This window comes from Heliangelus exortis, chromosome 3, assembly GCF_036169615.1.
Source record: "Heliangelus exortis chromosome 3, bHelExo1.hap1, whole genome shotgun sequence".
NCBI lineage: Eukaryota > Metazoa > Chordata > Aves > Apodiformes > Trochilidae > Heliangelus > Heliangelus exortis.
This window is the reverse complement of record NC_092424.1, coordinates 78440696-78455452: the sequence shown is the minus strand read 5'-3', so window position 1 is coordinate 78455452 and position 14757 is coordinate 78440696. Positions and strand designations below refer to the sequence as shown.

Sequence of the window (14757 nt, the reverse complement as noted above, 5' to 3'; positions counted from 1 at the left end):
AAAAACTCATTTAATAGATGTGATTATTGGAAAAATTTCCAAAGTGGAATTCAGAGAACGGGGTTTAGGGAGATGTGTGTAACAGCAAAATCCTAGAGCATCAGGCACTGAATTTGGAGAGTGCCTCTCTAAGGCACAGCCTGTTGTGAGGTGAGTACAACACACAGTTATCTACATGTAATAGTTGACTACACAGGCAGTAGTCTACATACAGTAGTTGACTGAACTAAAGGCATTTCTCTTGTGTGTCAATCCAGCAACTCATAGCTATTTCCATTAAGTCTTTCCTCTGTCTTCACATTAAAACCAGCTGCAGAATAAGCTTTAGCAATTTATCTTCATGAAGGGAGGCAGCAGTACTAAAGCATGCCAAGAAAAAGGTTTAAGGATTTCTTAAAAGAATCTATGGAATCAATCAAGAGGTGTTTCAGGAGCAAAATTGGCTTTAATATGAAAGATGGACTAAAGTTTCAGTGATGGTTGGCACATCCCCTGCCACTGGAGTTTGAAACTACTGTGCTGTGCCACCAAAATGAAACCCATCTGAGTCACAAGAGATAATGTAGGGAATAAAGTAAGCAGAGAAAGAGTTTAACAGAAAGGAAGTTTCACAGCTCTTATTAACCTGAATCCATTTTGAAGCTGAGAACTGAAACATAGTTGTCCATATTATTGAATGAATTAGTTTGGTCTTTGATAATTAGACCAGTCTGAAACTGTGTAGCTCTCCTTGCTTGCCACAGTTCAAAGGACAGTGTGGAGCAGGACAGCCCTCAGTAGGCATCTTGGGTGTGGGCATGCTGGTGTAGGTATCCAAGGGCAAAGCTGTGCCAGTAATGAGGGATGCAGTTTTGTATTGTAAAGGTAAGGTAACCTCCATATTCCTGTGAAAGGTATGGCCCATAAACAAGCGTGCACGAGTAGGCCTGTAATAACACCAAATATTCTGCTATTAAAGCCAAAACAGTGCAAATTGTCCTAAGCAGCCTATTGTCACCTCCCCTGCCCCCCTGAAAAAAACAAAACCTGAAGCCAGGTTACTCTGAGGGCAGAGTGGGGCAGGCACTGGTGGTTCTGGTGCTGTGATCTGTTGAGGGGGGAGAAGAGATGGGACAGAAATGTGCTGGGCAAAGAACAAGCTGCTGCTGCAGAGAGCAACAAAGCACATTCTCCAACAGGTTGAAGAAATCACAGGTGCTGCAGCTCTTGCTGTGTTCTCAACTTCTCACAGTGAGCTGAGCTGAAGAGAGTGTTCCCGGGAAACCCAGGAGCTGTGGAAGCTGCTGGAGATGTTGGGTCAACAATACCTTCTGGTGAGGCAACACGGGGCACCCAGGCCTGAGCTGAAGCTGAGGCAACTGAAGCAGCAAGGTATGGCTTTAGGGACTTTGTCACTGTGTTTGGAAAAAGGAGGCAAGAAAGTAAAATGAGAAAAGAAACAAGAGAAAATGATGGGTACATGAGAGTACATGGGTTTGAGAGAGGGAGTGTAAGAGCATTTGGATGAGAAAGGCCTAAGTGAGTTCAGTGAATATTAACACATCTCTCAGGAGTGAAAAGCAGCCTTACTGCTCCTAAAGCATTTGTACTCTATGTATACCCCATATATCTGCTGCATTTGTCTGAGGCTGGGGGAAAATGCTGTAGCCACCTCCTCTGCTGCAGGGCAAGGCTCTGAAAGCACCTTTGAACAGGACTTGGAGGGAAGTGACAGAAGGGTGCACTGGTACATCAGTCAGAGATAAGCTTGAAGACAGAGTTGTGGCTAGTGTCTTGAGAACTGGCCACTCCTAGTAAACATACCATTAGGAAGAAGAGACTGGAGTGGAAATCATTCACACTCCTTGTAGGATGGAAGAAGAGGGACTGAAGTTCTGGAGCAGGAAATGGGGGGAGGGAAGAAAAAAAAAAAAAGAAAATAATAACAACAAAAAAACCCAAATTTTTGGGTTTAATTTGGAATTTCCATAAAATTTAGGCCTGGGCTGGACTAGACAGCAGAAGCTGTCAGTAGAACCTCAGGTCTGGTGGCTCTGATTCCTCACAAAATCCCATTTTGTCAACTCACCTTTTTTTTTGACCTTCTCTCTCACAGATACCAATTCTGAATGTGCTTGGGGGTGGCTCTTGAACCCAGGTGGAACAGGCTTACTATGTTGAAAGCTTCTGTTTCTGACCAAAGACCTGAGTCTCAGTTCCTGTGGGCTCCATTTTCGAAGTCTGAGTCCAGCGCACCCTAAATTAACTCACCAGGCAACAGGGTATGAAATCGGACGTGACCGATTGATCCTTGGGCATTGATTCAAAGCTAAACTAATGGAATGTGAAGAAAATGTAAGAGTCTATCACACTGTACAGGGTGCCTATTTAGCTATTTTACAAAATTAATTTTTATATGGGAGCTGTGTAGAGGTGTAATGTTGGAAGAACTGACTAAAACAAGGCATAGGCATGTTGCAAGCTCTCGCTGTACAGATCGATCCTGGCAGGAATGGCTTTGTTAGATGCCACTGTCTAAAATAATTGCATGGTAATTTTGGCTAGAGGCACCATCCTATCATCTGATGATATTTTTAACTGTGGATGTATAGTTTAGACTGAGCGATCTTAGCATCCAGCCACAAAGAACCGAGAAGTCCGCTCAGCGTACCACATCTATGCTTTGACTCTTGGGGGGAAAAAAAAAATATAAATGTCCTAGCACTGTTGAAAGAAGGTCTCTGAGCTATAGTGATGGGCAGCAATGTGTGCTCCTTCTGCAGTGCTCTGAGGTAGACTAACCAGGGGCTTTCTCCTAAGGTAAGCAACAGGAAAAGAATTCTTCCTTGGGCAGTATGGAGCAAGCTTGAAGCAATGCAAATCAAACCCAGGATTATTTGCATCTTGGAATTTCATTGTTTTTTTTTTTACAAGAAATATAAACTTTAACTCTGCTTTTAAAAATTACAGGTGATAAAAACCTGGCATAAAATTAATATAGAAGTTATTTGAATAGTGGCAAATGATCAAATGAACTTCAAAATAAAGATGTAACAAAAACAAGAAAAAAAAACCTTCTTCAAGAGAAATTGTGGATTTCTGTCTGGTTCAGATGCATGAATTTTTATTGTTTGAAATAACCATATAAAAATATTTGGTCAGACATGAATGTAGTCAAATGTATGATAAGAAATATCACAGGTATGTACTATCTATACTAAAAATGGTATGTCTGTAGTATGCTAGAATACTAGAATTTCTAGTACAGTAGTAGACTGGAAATAATTATAAAATTGATACTTGAGATCACTCTTTTGCTGTAAACTGAAACTACTCTGTTACACAGAACTCAAGACCAGGGAAGGCAAAAACTGAAAATTTGGAAGCCCATTGCTATGGCAATGTTGTAAAGTAGTTTGGGCTGATTTCTTAGAAATTCTTGCTTTCCTAGTTTTAAACTTACTTACTTCATACACGATGATCACTATGTCAGAATTCATGCTGCTGTTCTACCAGTGCTGATTTGAGGGCAAGTGTCTTGGTATAATAAGCTCACTTAGAAAGTGGAATTAAACCATTCCTATAGTTACTCTCCCCTGTCGGATATTATAAAGGAAGGGTGAAGATAGAGTTGTCTAGATACCAGTAGAAACAACTTAAGTAAGAAACATATCTTTAAAGGCAGAATTATATGTCTATACTCCTTATACTCCTTGTCCTCTCTTAGTTTGAACACTTACATTCATTTTCTGTTCAAAAATGGATAATGATAATTCCTGCTGCTAGAGGAATGATGGCATTACGTCTTTGGGATTAAAACCAGTCTCTCTTCCCTTTTATTTCAGCACTTATGTTTTAGCTTATCACTTGTGTTTAGTTTGTTTGTTTGGATTTTTGTTTGGAGGGGTTTGCTGGTTTGTTTTCTGGTTCGTTGGCTTGCTTTGGGGTTTTTTTTTTGTTTTTTTGTTTTGGGGTTTTTTTTTGCGGGGTCTCAGTTTTATTAAAGGATCAGCCATTCAGAAGGCAGCAAATATGCCCAAAGCTTGTCTGCTTAACTGTTGCATTGCCATAGTTCCCTCATCTTTCAGGGGCAATGAGCAATCAGCAAGTGTCACCCACTCACTCATACTTGGCTTCTTGAGCATTGTGGGTGTGGGAATTTGCTCCATACAAACCTCTGCTTCTTACTTGGAGGGGAGCTACTCTTTATCTGCACTTCCAAGGTCAGAAAAACAGATTCAGCATTGTCATTTTGAAATGTAACTTTTTTTAGTTAATATTTCAACACATGGACATCTTCACAGCCACACAACCTAACAAGCTGCAACAATATCTGGTCTGAAAAAAATAAATCATTATGAAGGCAGAAGAAAGATCTGGCATTGTTCTTTAAAGATGGGTAAATAGCCCAGAATAATTCTTGCTGACTATTTTTTTTCAATGATATGCAGGGTGGGAGATGCACCTAACAAATTGCTTGACTCTCTAGGTTCCGTCAACCAATTTCCTGTGTCAAAAGGGAAAAATCAAATTTGCAGAAAAACCCCAAAATCCCAGAAACGTAATAGTATGATCTGTAGAATGTCTATGCAGAGAGTGAGTGCACTGCTGGTTACAATTGGAAATCTTTACTTGCAGTGTGGATAAATAGAGCCTCCAAGCATAATTGTATTACATGGAATTTTATCACAAACCATAAGCAAACTACATTGATAATGTTGGTGTGAGCCAGCTGTGCTATCAATTAACACTGTGTAAGGTTTTAGGTACTGCACTGAGCCACTCTCAGAAAAGTTTAAAATTTGCACTTTACTAAAGGTTGTGGTTTAGTAAAATTTGGGAAGTTTTGAAGTATAAGCAGCACTAAAAAAACCAAAAAAACCCCAAAAAAACCCCAAAGAAGTTCAGCTGCAAAACCTAAAGTAGATATGATCTCAGCTGATTTCAATATTTTATTACCATGCTAGCAATAAAAATTCCAGGGACACAACATCATACATGCTGTGCACTCACAAATAAACAGTTTCCCACATTACCTGGAGCTTCCTACCTGTAGCTTCCAGAGAAAAAGCTTGGAAATCAAGCATCCGGCAGCAGAACATAGATCAATTTGCTGATGAATCAAAAAGCTTCTGGGAAAGAGGAAGAAGATCATCTCACACTCACAGCTAAAAACCTCCACATCACTCCATTATGTAAACACTGCTTTTTTTATCTCATACATGGAAATTTATAATTAAGACAAATCCTGGTGATTCAGTAAGAGTTGAAAATAATAAAATTAATTATATTAATCCTAGAAGTACTCTTAATTTCTTAACATTATCCTAGAAGTGAGACTATGTACTCATATACAGCTACATGTAAATAAGATATGTATTCATAGCTTTTGGAATCCAAGGGACAAACTTATAGATTGTTACTCCGGTAGTAGGAAAAATATTGGATGGGTGGCACTAATAATGCTGCTACCTTGGGGTACAAAATGAAACATTTTTGGTAGTTACAGGATACTTCTCAAAATGTTATCAAACAATTGAAAGCCATAAGCATTAGATATTATTCTAGTTGCTTTTTCACCAAAAACTATGGCAAAGGCACAGACAGTAGAATGGAGTGGGTGTAGAATTAAACTATAGTTGGCAAGGGATTTGCAAAGTGGGGAAAAATTGCCTTCTTTCCTAGTGGGAAGAAAATAGTATTAAATTGTAGGCAGTTAAGTAGTACTGTGGCTTACAGTCTCTTTTGGCTTCAAATAATCTCACATTTGCATCTTTCACCAGTAATTGTGATGTCTGCCTTAATTTAAAGACCCAGTGAGTGGTAAATAATGATGAACTTGTAAGAGCTCTCCTACTGTCAGAAGACTGTATATGAAAGATCAATATTATAAAACAAAAAGCAAACAAATCAAAAAGCACCATTTTAAAAAGAAATCCAATTTTTTATTCAAAAAACAAAGAAAAATTTTTTTTTATTTCAGATATGAACTGACCATGGGGGACTGGAACCTGTTGGGCAGCATCCTCGAAGAAGTGCACATCCACTCCACCATAGTTGGCAAAATCTGGCTCACAATCCTCTTCATATTCCGGATGCTGGTGCTGGGAGTGGCTGCCGAAGATGTCTGGGATGATGAACAGTCTGAGTTCATCTGCAACACGGAGCAACCTGGCTGCAGCAACGTCTGTTATGACAAAGCCTTCCCCATCTCTTTGATCAGATACTGGGTACTGCAAATCGTGTTTGTCTCTTCTCCATCGCTGGTTTACATGGGCCATGCACTCTACAGATTAAGGGCTCTAGAAAAAGAGCAGCAGAGGAGGAAAGCCCACCTGCGGGCTCAGCTGGAAGACCTGGAGGCCATGCCTGAGGAACACAAGAGAGTGGAGAGGCAACTGCGTAAACTGGAAGAGCAGAAGAAAGTGCATAAGGCACCCCTAAGAGGGTCCCTTCTGCGCACCTATGTCCTACATATCCTGACCCGGTCGGTGCTGGAAGTGGGTTTTATGATAGGTCAGTATCTTTTATATGGGTTTCACATGTCTCCCTTTTACAAATGCACCCGGCCCCCCTGCCCTAACACGGTGGATTGTTTTGTGTCCCGACCCACAGAGAAGACCATCTTCATGGTTTTCATGCACAGCATTGCCGCTGTCTCCCTCTTCCTCAACATCCTAGAAATCGCCCACCTGGGCCTCAAAAAGATCCAGAAGAGCATCTACAGGTGGCCGCGGGGGTCGGTGGGTCCTGCCGAGGAGGAGACCACCATATACAACTCCAAGAAGAGCTCGGTGGTTCCGCCGACCTGCCCGCCCGCCGACTCCTCCCCGCCGTACCCCACTGCCCCCCCGCTGCCGCTACCCCAGGCTCCTGCCGCTGCTCCGGCTCCCGCCCCTACTCCCGTTCCGCCTCCCGCCCCGGCGGGGCCTCCGGGCCGTCAGCACCGCGGAGAGTTCCGCGGGGCGCAGCCTCCGCGCCGCCGCCACGGCTCCGCTCAGCACCACGGACAGCGGCCGCCGCCCTCCACCAGCAGCGAGGAGGCGCCGCGGGCGGCCCCGGGGGGAGCCCCGGGAGTCGGGGCGGGGGCGTCCCGGCGGGCACCCCGCAAGCAGAGCCGGGTGAGCATCTGCCGCGACCTGGATGAGGAGCTCGGAGATTCTCCGGACAGCGGGCACTGCCCGGGCACCCGCAAGTCTAGCTTCCTCTCCCGCGTCCTAACCGGGAGCCGGGCGGGCAGCGACAGCGAAAGCCTCGACTCCCCCGGCGGCTCCGGTCCCGGCTCCGGTTCGGAGGGGAAGCGCCTCGAAGAGGGCAGCCCGCCCAGCAGCCCGCCGCCGGCCGCCGCCATGGGACGCCGCGTGTCGATGGCAAGTAGCGCCCCGCCGCCCCCGGGGTGGCCCGCGGGAGGGGGCGGCGGGGAGGCCCAAGTGGGGCGGGAGCCCCCGGCTGCCTCGTCCTGCCCCGGCGAGGAGGGGGCGAGCCAGGGGGGCAGGGAGGCTTGGGCAGGACTTCCGACACAGCCCTAATGCCTCGCTTCCCCCCGTACCAAGCTGAGCTCCCGCACGCTCGGTCCCTTGCTGCGGTGGAAGCAAAACCGTTTCTAGGAATTTATTGAGCCCTGAGGATCTCCAAGTCCACGAATCTCAGTTTCTTCATACTCATTACATCATCCCAATCAACTTGACGAGGACTGTCCAAGGGGAAGCTTGTTCAGCTCCTGCCTGCTTGACACTGTAAGAAAGAGAAGTGTCTTGAGTTCAGTGGCTCAACTTCTCTCAGCTTCAGGGGGTTTCTCCCACAGGAGGCTACCGAGTTGAATAATTGCTCGATGAATAAAATCTAAAGATCTGCACATAAAACACTAAATAACTCCAATAGCCAAAGACTACAGAATCACATTTTTGGCATCTGTTCCTATTTCTTGGCCACACACTTGTTTACAAAAAGTTTGCAAAAGCTTGTTTACATGACATGATACAGTGCTTGCATTTGATTCCAAACAGGTTGGAGGGGTGGTTTTGGCTTTTTTTAAAATGTAAGCTGAGTATTGATTGCCCCAGGTGATGGGAGTTGTTCCCTGAGAGGAAAAAAAACCTCCTGTACAAATGCTTGCGGGACAAGCCTTTAAATACCTTTTATTATAGGGCAGTAGATTACTTCATATAGTACTCAAAGTTATCAGTTCTGCTCATTCTTCTTCTTCCTAAAAAGAAGTACTTTTCTTAACTACAAAACAAACAAAACCAAACAGGCAAAACCCCTCCAGATATTTTATGGTAAGAAGCAGAAGGCACTCTTACACATTGCTCATCCAAAAACTGTTTGTGGGTTCCAGTTTTCATGGAATTAAACAACATAAAGTCAATATAGTCTGCAATGTACAGTCAGCATAAGCCATATTAAATTATCACTTAAATGCAATTTAAGCACTTTATACTTCAGTGTTTCTAATAGAGGGAGAGGGCCTAGAGCCCAGCCTGTCAATCTTCTGATACTTTTTGACACTCAGGTGAGAGGGGTCTTTAAATAGATGAAGTGCAAAAAGGTTTTAAGAAAGACAGGATTTCAGTAGCACCCTGTTGAGAACTCACAGAGGTTTCCTGGCAGCTTTTACTACTTAATGACAATGACACTACCTTCCATGGGAGACCTCGCAGAGAAATACAGACAGTTTGCAAAGCAATGTCATTACTCTTGAATGTAACATTCCTCTGGCATTCTGCCTTTGGGATCCTTTTGTATGGGACTGGCACTAGCATCTGGAAACATGGCTCATGCAGCTATGCTACCTGATGCTTCCTGCTTACAGCACCTGATATTTAAAGTAAAGATGCTTCTATATACAACTGAGTCAAGATTTTGGCAAATACACTTTACTGCTAGCATTGCTATGGCATTTAGGAATACCAGTCTCAAAACACAAATATGCTGGTGCATCAGGAAAGTGTTGAATCTGAGCACTAAAGCTTGTACATCCTTCTGGTCTGTATTTCCCAGTTTCTATATTTAATATTTAATTTTTGTTGATAAAGGCATTCAGCATTCGTTTGATTTGTTTCAAACTGATTTCCAAGGGAAAATCATCATGTATTAGTGTTTAGATACAAGAAAAATATCTCTCATCAAATTTACCTGTGTTACAGGAGCATTGAAAAATCAGTGATCATATCTAAATAACAACAAAAAAGTACATAAATGAATTGTATTAAAGTAATTCCAACAGAAGCACACAAATCCCCCATTGTCTGCTGCTGTGCCTGATTGATTTGTAACAATAATGCAGAGAAAGGATGTGTATTTCTTAACATAACAGTGAATCCAAAGGCAGAAACACTTTCCAAGCAGCCAAAATACAGTCTATTCTAAGCAGGGTACTACTAATCTAAGCTGGATAGTCAAACAGGGCAGAAACCATAGTGGAATTGACACTGTTCTTCAGTTTTCTTTGCTAGTTTTCATAGACTATTGTCTTCAGTTAGGTTTGAATGTTTTCTTTTTCCCTTTATCCATATCATTCTGCTTGAATTTGTCTGAAGCATTCCTTGCATCAGCTCAGTAGACAGAGAAGGATCCACTCACCATAGCAAATATCACTTTCTATACCTTAACAACCATTTTAGCAACCTCCAACCAAACATGTACCTGTGCTCTGTGGTGAGACAGCAGGACTACTGCCCAGAACCACCATAGCTTTCTTAGCTGGCAGAAAATCTCAAGACCACACAAAATTAATCCATCTGATACTGTAAGAGTTTGCATGCAAATCAGCAGCACCCTGTGAGTCATTGGCATTGAAATCCCCAAGCAGATCTATGCTTGGCTTTCCATCAATGAAGAGATTTTTTTGAGTGCCATTATCAATGCTGTTTCCACACCAAGCTTGAGTATCTATCAGAGAAATAATTAATATTAGGGACTATGAAATGTTGTAAAAGTTACCTCTCATAATGTATTGCCCCCTCTTGACTGTTTGGTCCAGGTGGTGGGTAGTAGTTGGGCAGGTGATGATCAAGTGATTTTTTTTTTCCAAGGAAGTCCAAAACTGCATCCCTCAAACAGAACAAGAAATTCTTCTTAGGACTTCCTCTTCAGATGAAAGGTCACTTTTGGATGCTCTAGAGAGAATGCATTTATTCTTTCACTGAAAACCCTCATGAAACAGCTCAATAGGAGGCAGAATACAAAATATTTGTTTGGCATGAGGGTGCCTCAACCTTTTTATATGTCAGCTTAAACCAGACCAGCTATATCTATATATATGAGAAGAAATACCTTTCCCATGGGTAGGATTTGTACAGACCAACCATGTTGGGCCATAGTGCAAACTAAAAAGTAATTCTTCCTTGTTTGGATTTCATGGAGGTGAGAAGCCATTTTTTTCAATCATGTCCAACTGTGGCATAAAACCTTGAAAAAATATTTACAGTCCAGCTGCTTAATTTTACACTCAAACTACTCACTTTTCATACTCTACTAAATTTCTTTTTCATTGCATTTTCCAAAGTTATCCATTATTCAGATTGGGAAACAGAAATGAGAGAGGCAGAAACCTTGAAAAACTTATTAGGCTAAAGACATTTCAAGAAACAGTGATCCACTGGGAAAAATACCTTTTCCTTCAGGCACTGCTGGTCACACTTTAGATCTATTAAGCTCTGAGGACAAACTACCAAAACTGGACCTTCATTGGAGGAGGAGAAAGTCACTGCATGGGGTGAGGGTAATTTTCTACTGGTTTCAGTACACTTGAAAACAATGGCAAGAGCATCACTCACTACATGGGTGAGCTAATCTCTACTCCATGGAGACCTGAGATAAATAACATTACAAAACTCTACTTTTCAGCTGTGCACAGCTAAAAGGGCCTCTGTAAGCCTCCAGAACTTTGGTGCTGAGGAATGCAATTAGCAATTTGAAGTGAGAGTAAACAATTTGTTCACTGATAACTGTCTCCAAGCTAAGAATTTCCAAGGCTCACTCAGAGAACACATCTTAGAGAATACATGGTATCTTATCTTCTAAGAGGTATTGTGGGCCCACCTATAGTTCTGCCCTAAGTTTTGCATCTCTTGCCACATTTTAACTTCTATTTAAGGGGTGATTCAGCTATGGATCAAAGGGGCATCTTTTTCATGGCCCTTAGCTTACTAGGCTCCCTTAGGCAGGCAGGCCTTAAATGGCTTCTTTTCACACACATCTCAGTGAAAAGAGCTGTGCTGCATTTAGTGTACCTACAATTACAAATGAAAGCTGGTAGTTGAGTCCACAAAGGTGTGTAGGAATTATGTTGCTATCAACAGGACTCTGCACATGAATGATATTATGAGATAAAAACCCCAACAACATCATTTGCACCAGTCAAGCCCTTGGCTGGTGCATGAAACATTTTAAAGTCTGATAAACTGGATAGGTTGATGCAGTCAAAGGTCAGTATATAACTAGTACAGATACAATCTGTGCTCTCTTGAAAACAGGTGGGACCAGGAATTACAGCTTCTAATATGCACCCAATAGGCATTGCGCTGAGGGGAATATAGATAAGAGATCTGAGGGAAAGAACTTTACTTCCAAAGTCACCCTTTGCCAGAATCAAGCATCCTTCCTCCTGCTTCCTCCCGTCCACTTTCTACAAAGGAAGGACTGAAGGACATCAGGAAGATCAGCTGAGCATGGCCACAGCCTGGCACAGCATCTTCAGAGTGTCACAGTGGCATCATGGTTCAACAGCAGAACATAAACATTTCTTCAAAAGCTGGAGGCTGTGTGATATTTCATTGCCAGCTGGGTTTGAAGTTTTTTGCCATCTGTGTCTCTCTCTGCCTTTCTAAAGCAGGATTCTCCAGTTGAATGCTACCTGAGCATGTCCAGCATTGGTTCTTTTGGGCATATATAATAGTTTTCTAAAGAATCCTAAGGTATGCTCTAAAACCTGTGAATTTTAATTTAGTTGACTGGGATTGGGAGCATTCACACTAGATTGGCAACTCTTCTCACAAAGGCATCATCTTTCAGGTGACTTGGAACTACATTATCACATTTGCACCCAAGCCTAAACCTGCTTTGGAAGAGCCACTGTGCGAGTTAAAAACGTGTGCAAAATTACCAGAACAAGGTTTTCAGAAACAATAAGACATTTTGGAGACTTGGCTTCAGATTTTTGTTTTTCAAGAAGCGATGAGTATTCCTCACTCTCGCATCAATTCCTTATTCTTTAGCCCACCTTCTCCTTCCTCCAGAAAGCCCAGTGCTTTCAGAGTGTTGCTTCTCTAAATCTATGGTTTTGGCTACAAATTATTCAATGTATCTTTTAAATCAAAGAACCCTCCTCGTGTTGAATGAGGGGGATAAAGCTGATAATGAAAAAACTGGTAAAGCTGACATTCTGAGCCCACAGAATCAGACTGAGATAGGGCTGCTGATCTTACTCATTTGCAGCAAAGAAAGTCTCTGGGGGTTGAAATCCTGGCTCTGCCAATGCTGGGGAATTTTTACAATTCTCTGGGTTGGGTTTCCCTCACTGCATGGCTTTTTTATTCCTCTGTGCTGTACATTTTTTTTTTCCTACTTCTCAGTTCATCATTAAGCTTTGAGCCTTTTACCCAGTGGGGATAACTCAATAGTGAGCAGAATATGAAAGACAGAGAGTAGATATCCAGCCTGAATGTTTGCTGTCTTCTCCAGCAAAAGGCATGTTTGCTCGTGCTTTCAACAACACCTGAGGAATAAATAGCCACTCATATAAGTACCTGCTCACCTGCTCTCACTTCTCATTGATAAGACTGAATGTACATTTAAATAACAAACCTGATAACCTCAGAGGTATTATTTAGACAGCTGAGCTCCACAGGAAAATCTACAGCTGGAGCAAGGGACTGGTAAAACCTGGTGTTTGAAAATACTTAAAGGTATTTATATTTACACCTGCTGGTAACTACTGTTGGGGTTCTTTTTTTTACAGTTTTTCTACGCAATGCCCTTATTTATTTATTTATACATTAGATACCACAGTAGTTGTATTTTATTTTGCCATGGAGCCTTCAAGAGAAGCTTGCTGTGATGACAGCCACTGTGCCAATTATCCTGCAAAAGCTACTTGGTCAGGCAAAGGCAACCATTCACCAGTGGCACAAACACAGATGAACTTTGGGGCTCAGCAGGAGCTGACAACTAATGAACCCCTCTGAGGACTTGTGCAGCAAAAAAAAGATAAGCTGGCTTTTAGAAAGTAGAACTCGCCTAATTGAGTCCATTTTTTTTCTGCTTTTATAAGTGATCAAAAACTATCAAAAAGCCTGTAATGGGTAACACAAGGCCTCTAGAATGTGTCCACTGATTTCAAGCAAGTTGCTTCAGGGATTAATGTGTTTATTTTGGTTTAAAAGCAAGGTGTTTCCCCCCCCCCCCCCCCCCCCCCCGCTCCTTCCCCTCCCCTTAGCAATGAAGAAAGCCCTACAAAGCAAATAAGGATGTTGTCAGGTCAACACCTAGATTTCCATCTTCCCAGCTGTGTATGTGTTGGAACTTGAGTTTATTACTATGGTAATATTTATTTTTTTCTCCTTTAAGCCAATTCTGTTTCATCCTTTCTTTCTCTTATTATCTTTCAGAGCATGCTCCTAGAACTATCATCTATCATGAAAAAGTAATGATATTCGGAGGAGAAGAAATAAACTAAGGGACTGAGGACAAACTACCTTCAGCAGAGAGATAAGAAGCAGCTAAGCTGTTGCTAAGCTCCCCTCTCCCACCACTGTAATGCTAAATTCATGACACAGTTTAAGAAAGCAAGCAGTTGTTTTATTCTTCCATTTTACACCAGTCCTGAGAGCATCCTACACTGATAGCTGGTGTTAATGGGTAGTTCACACCACGACTCAAAAGATTTTTCTCTGGCAGACTGGGCCAGCTCTGGTCAGCTTGTGCTGCCACTGCAGAAACAGCCTTGTGTCTTTGGGAGAACATATTGGGATGTACAACTTGTTGTGCATGCTAGCAGTGTTTGTCTCAGAAACCAGTCTGATCCATAGAGATTCAAGGTAGCAGAAGACCCAAGCAACCAATAAGAAAGGGATAGTTTGATTTGAAAGTAAGCTGGAAGGTTACGTGGCCTCCATCTCCCCAGGCTTCAGCAGCCAATGAATAAAAGATGGAAGAAACACTCACGGAATCTGAAGGTAAAAAGAATTTAAGAGGAGCAAAAAAATAAAACCCAAACCAGCTGAAGAATAAGCTGCTACTCATCTGCCTATGCTAATGCAGTCTTCAAGCTGTTAGAGACTTTCCATGCTAATGTAGCCTCCTTGTAGCTAATACTTCCGGCTTCAAAATGGAAAAATCAGGAAATTTATTTTAAGTGCAAAACATCTGCACTTTTCTGCAGTTTGCTGTTCAAGATGATCTGCAAGGTGTCACCTCAGGGTGACACCTTCACTACCTCACCTTCACTGTTTCATCAGTTCATATAGAGGAACTGAAAGACAAAACCAGAAAGAGCTCATTTTCAGTTTTCTAGGACAGAGTAGCTCTGGGGTCCTGGATTTCTGGGTTGTATGTGGCCTGAGAAAACAGTCCTTCCACTTGTGTATCTGGAAAATAAATCACCTTCTTCTGGCTGTCCCTGACCCTGTTTCTGGACACATGCTTTTGGCTGCTTTTATATCCAGGCTTATCATAGCTCACAATTGATATCACCTCAATGGCAGGTGATGCTTAGAACAAGCTTCTGGTTTCCCAAAGCATAAAAAATCCTCTATGGCTCAACAACTTTAAGGCAAG

The 14757-nt window shown here is 42.3% G+C and overlaps 1 protein-coding gene across 1 annotated transcript; it reads left to right on the top strand.

Moving 5' to 3' along the window:
- Positions 1-5963: 5963 nt before the first annotated feature.
- On the top strand, positions 5964-14757 carry GJA10 (gap junction protein alpha 10). Its single transcript, XM_071741327.1, has 2 exons — positions 5964-7349; positions 13590-14757. Exons 1-2 carry the CDS (start codon positions 5976-5978, stop codon positions 13626-13628), a joined length of 1413 nt encoding a protein of 470 aa, XP_071597428.1. The 5' UTR covers positions 5964-5975; the 3' UTR covers positions 13629-14757.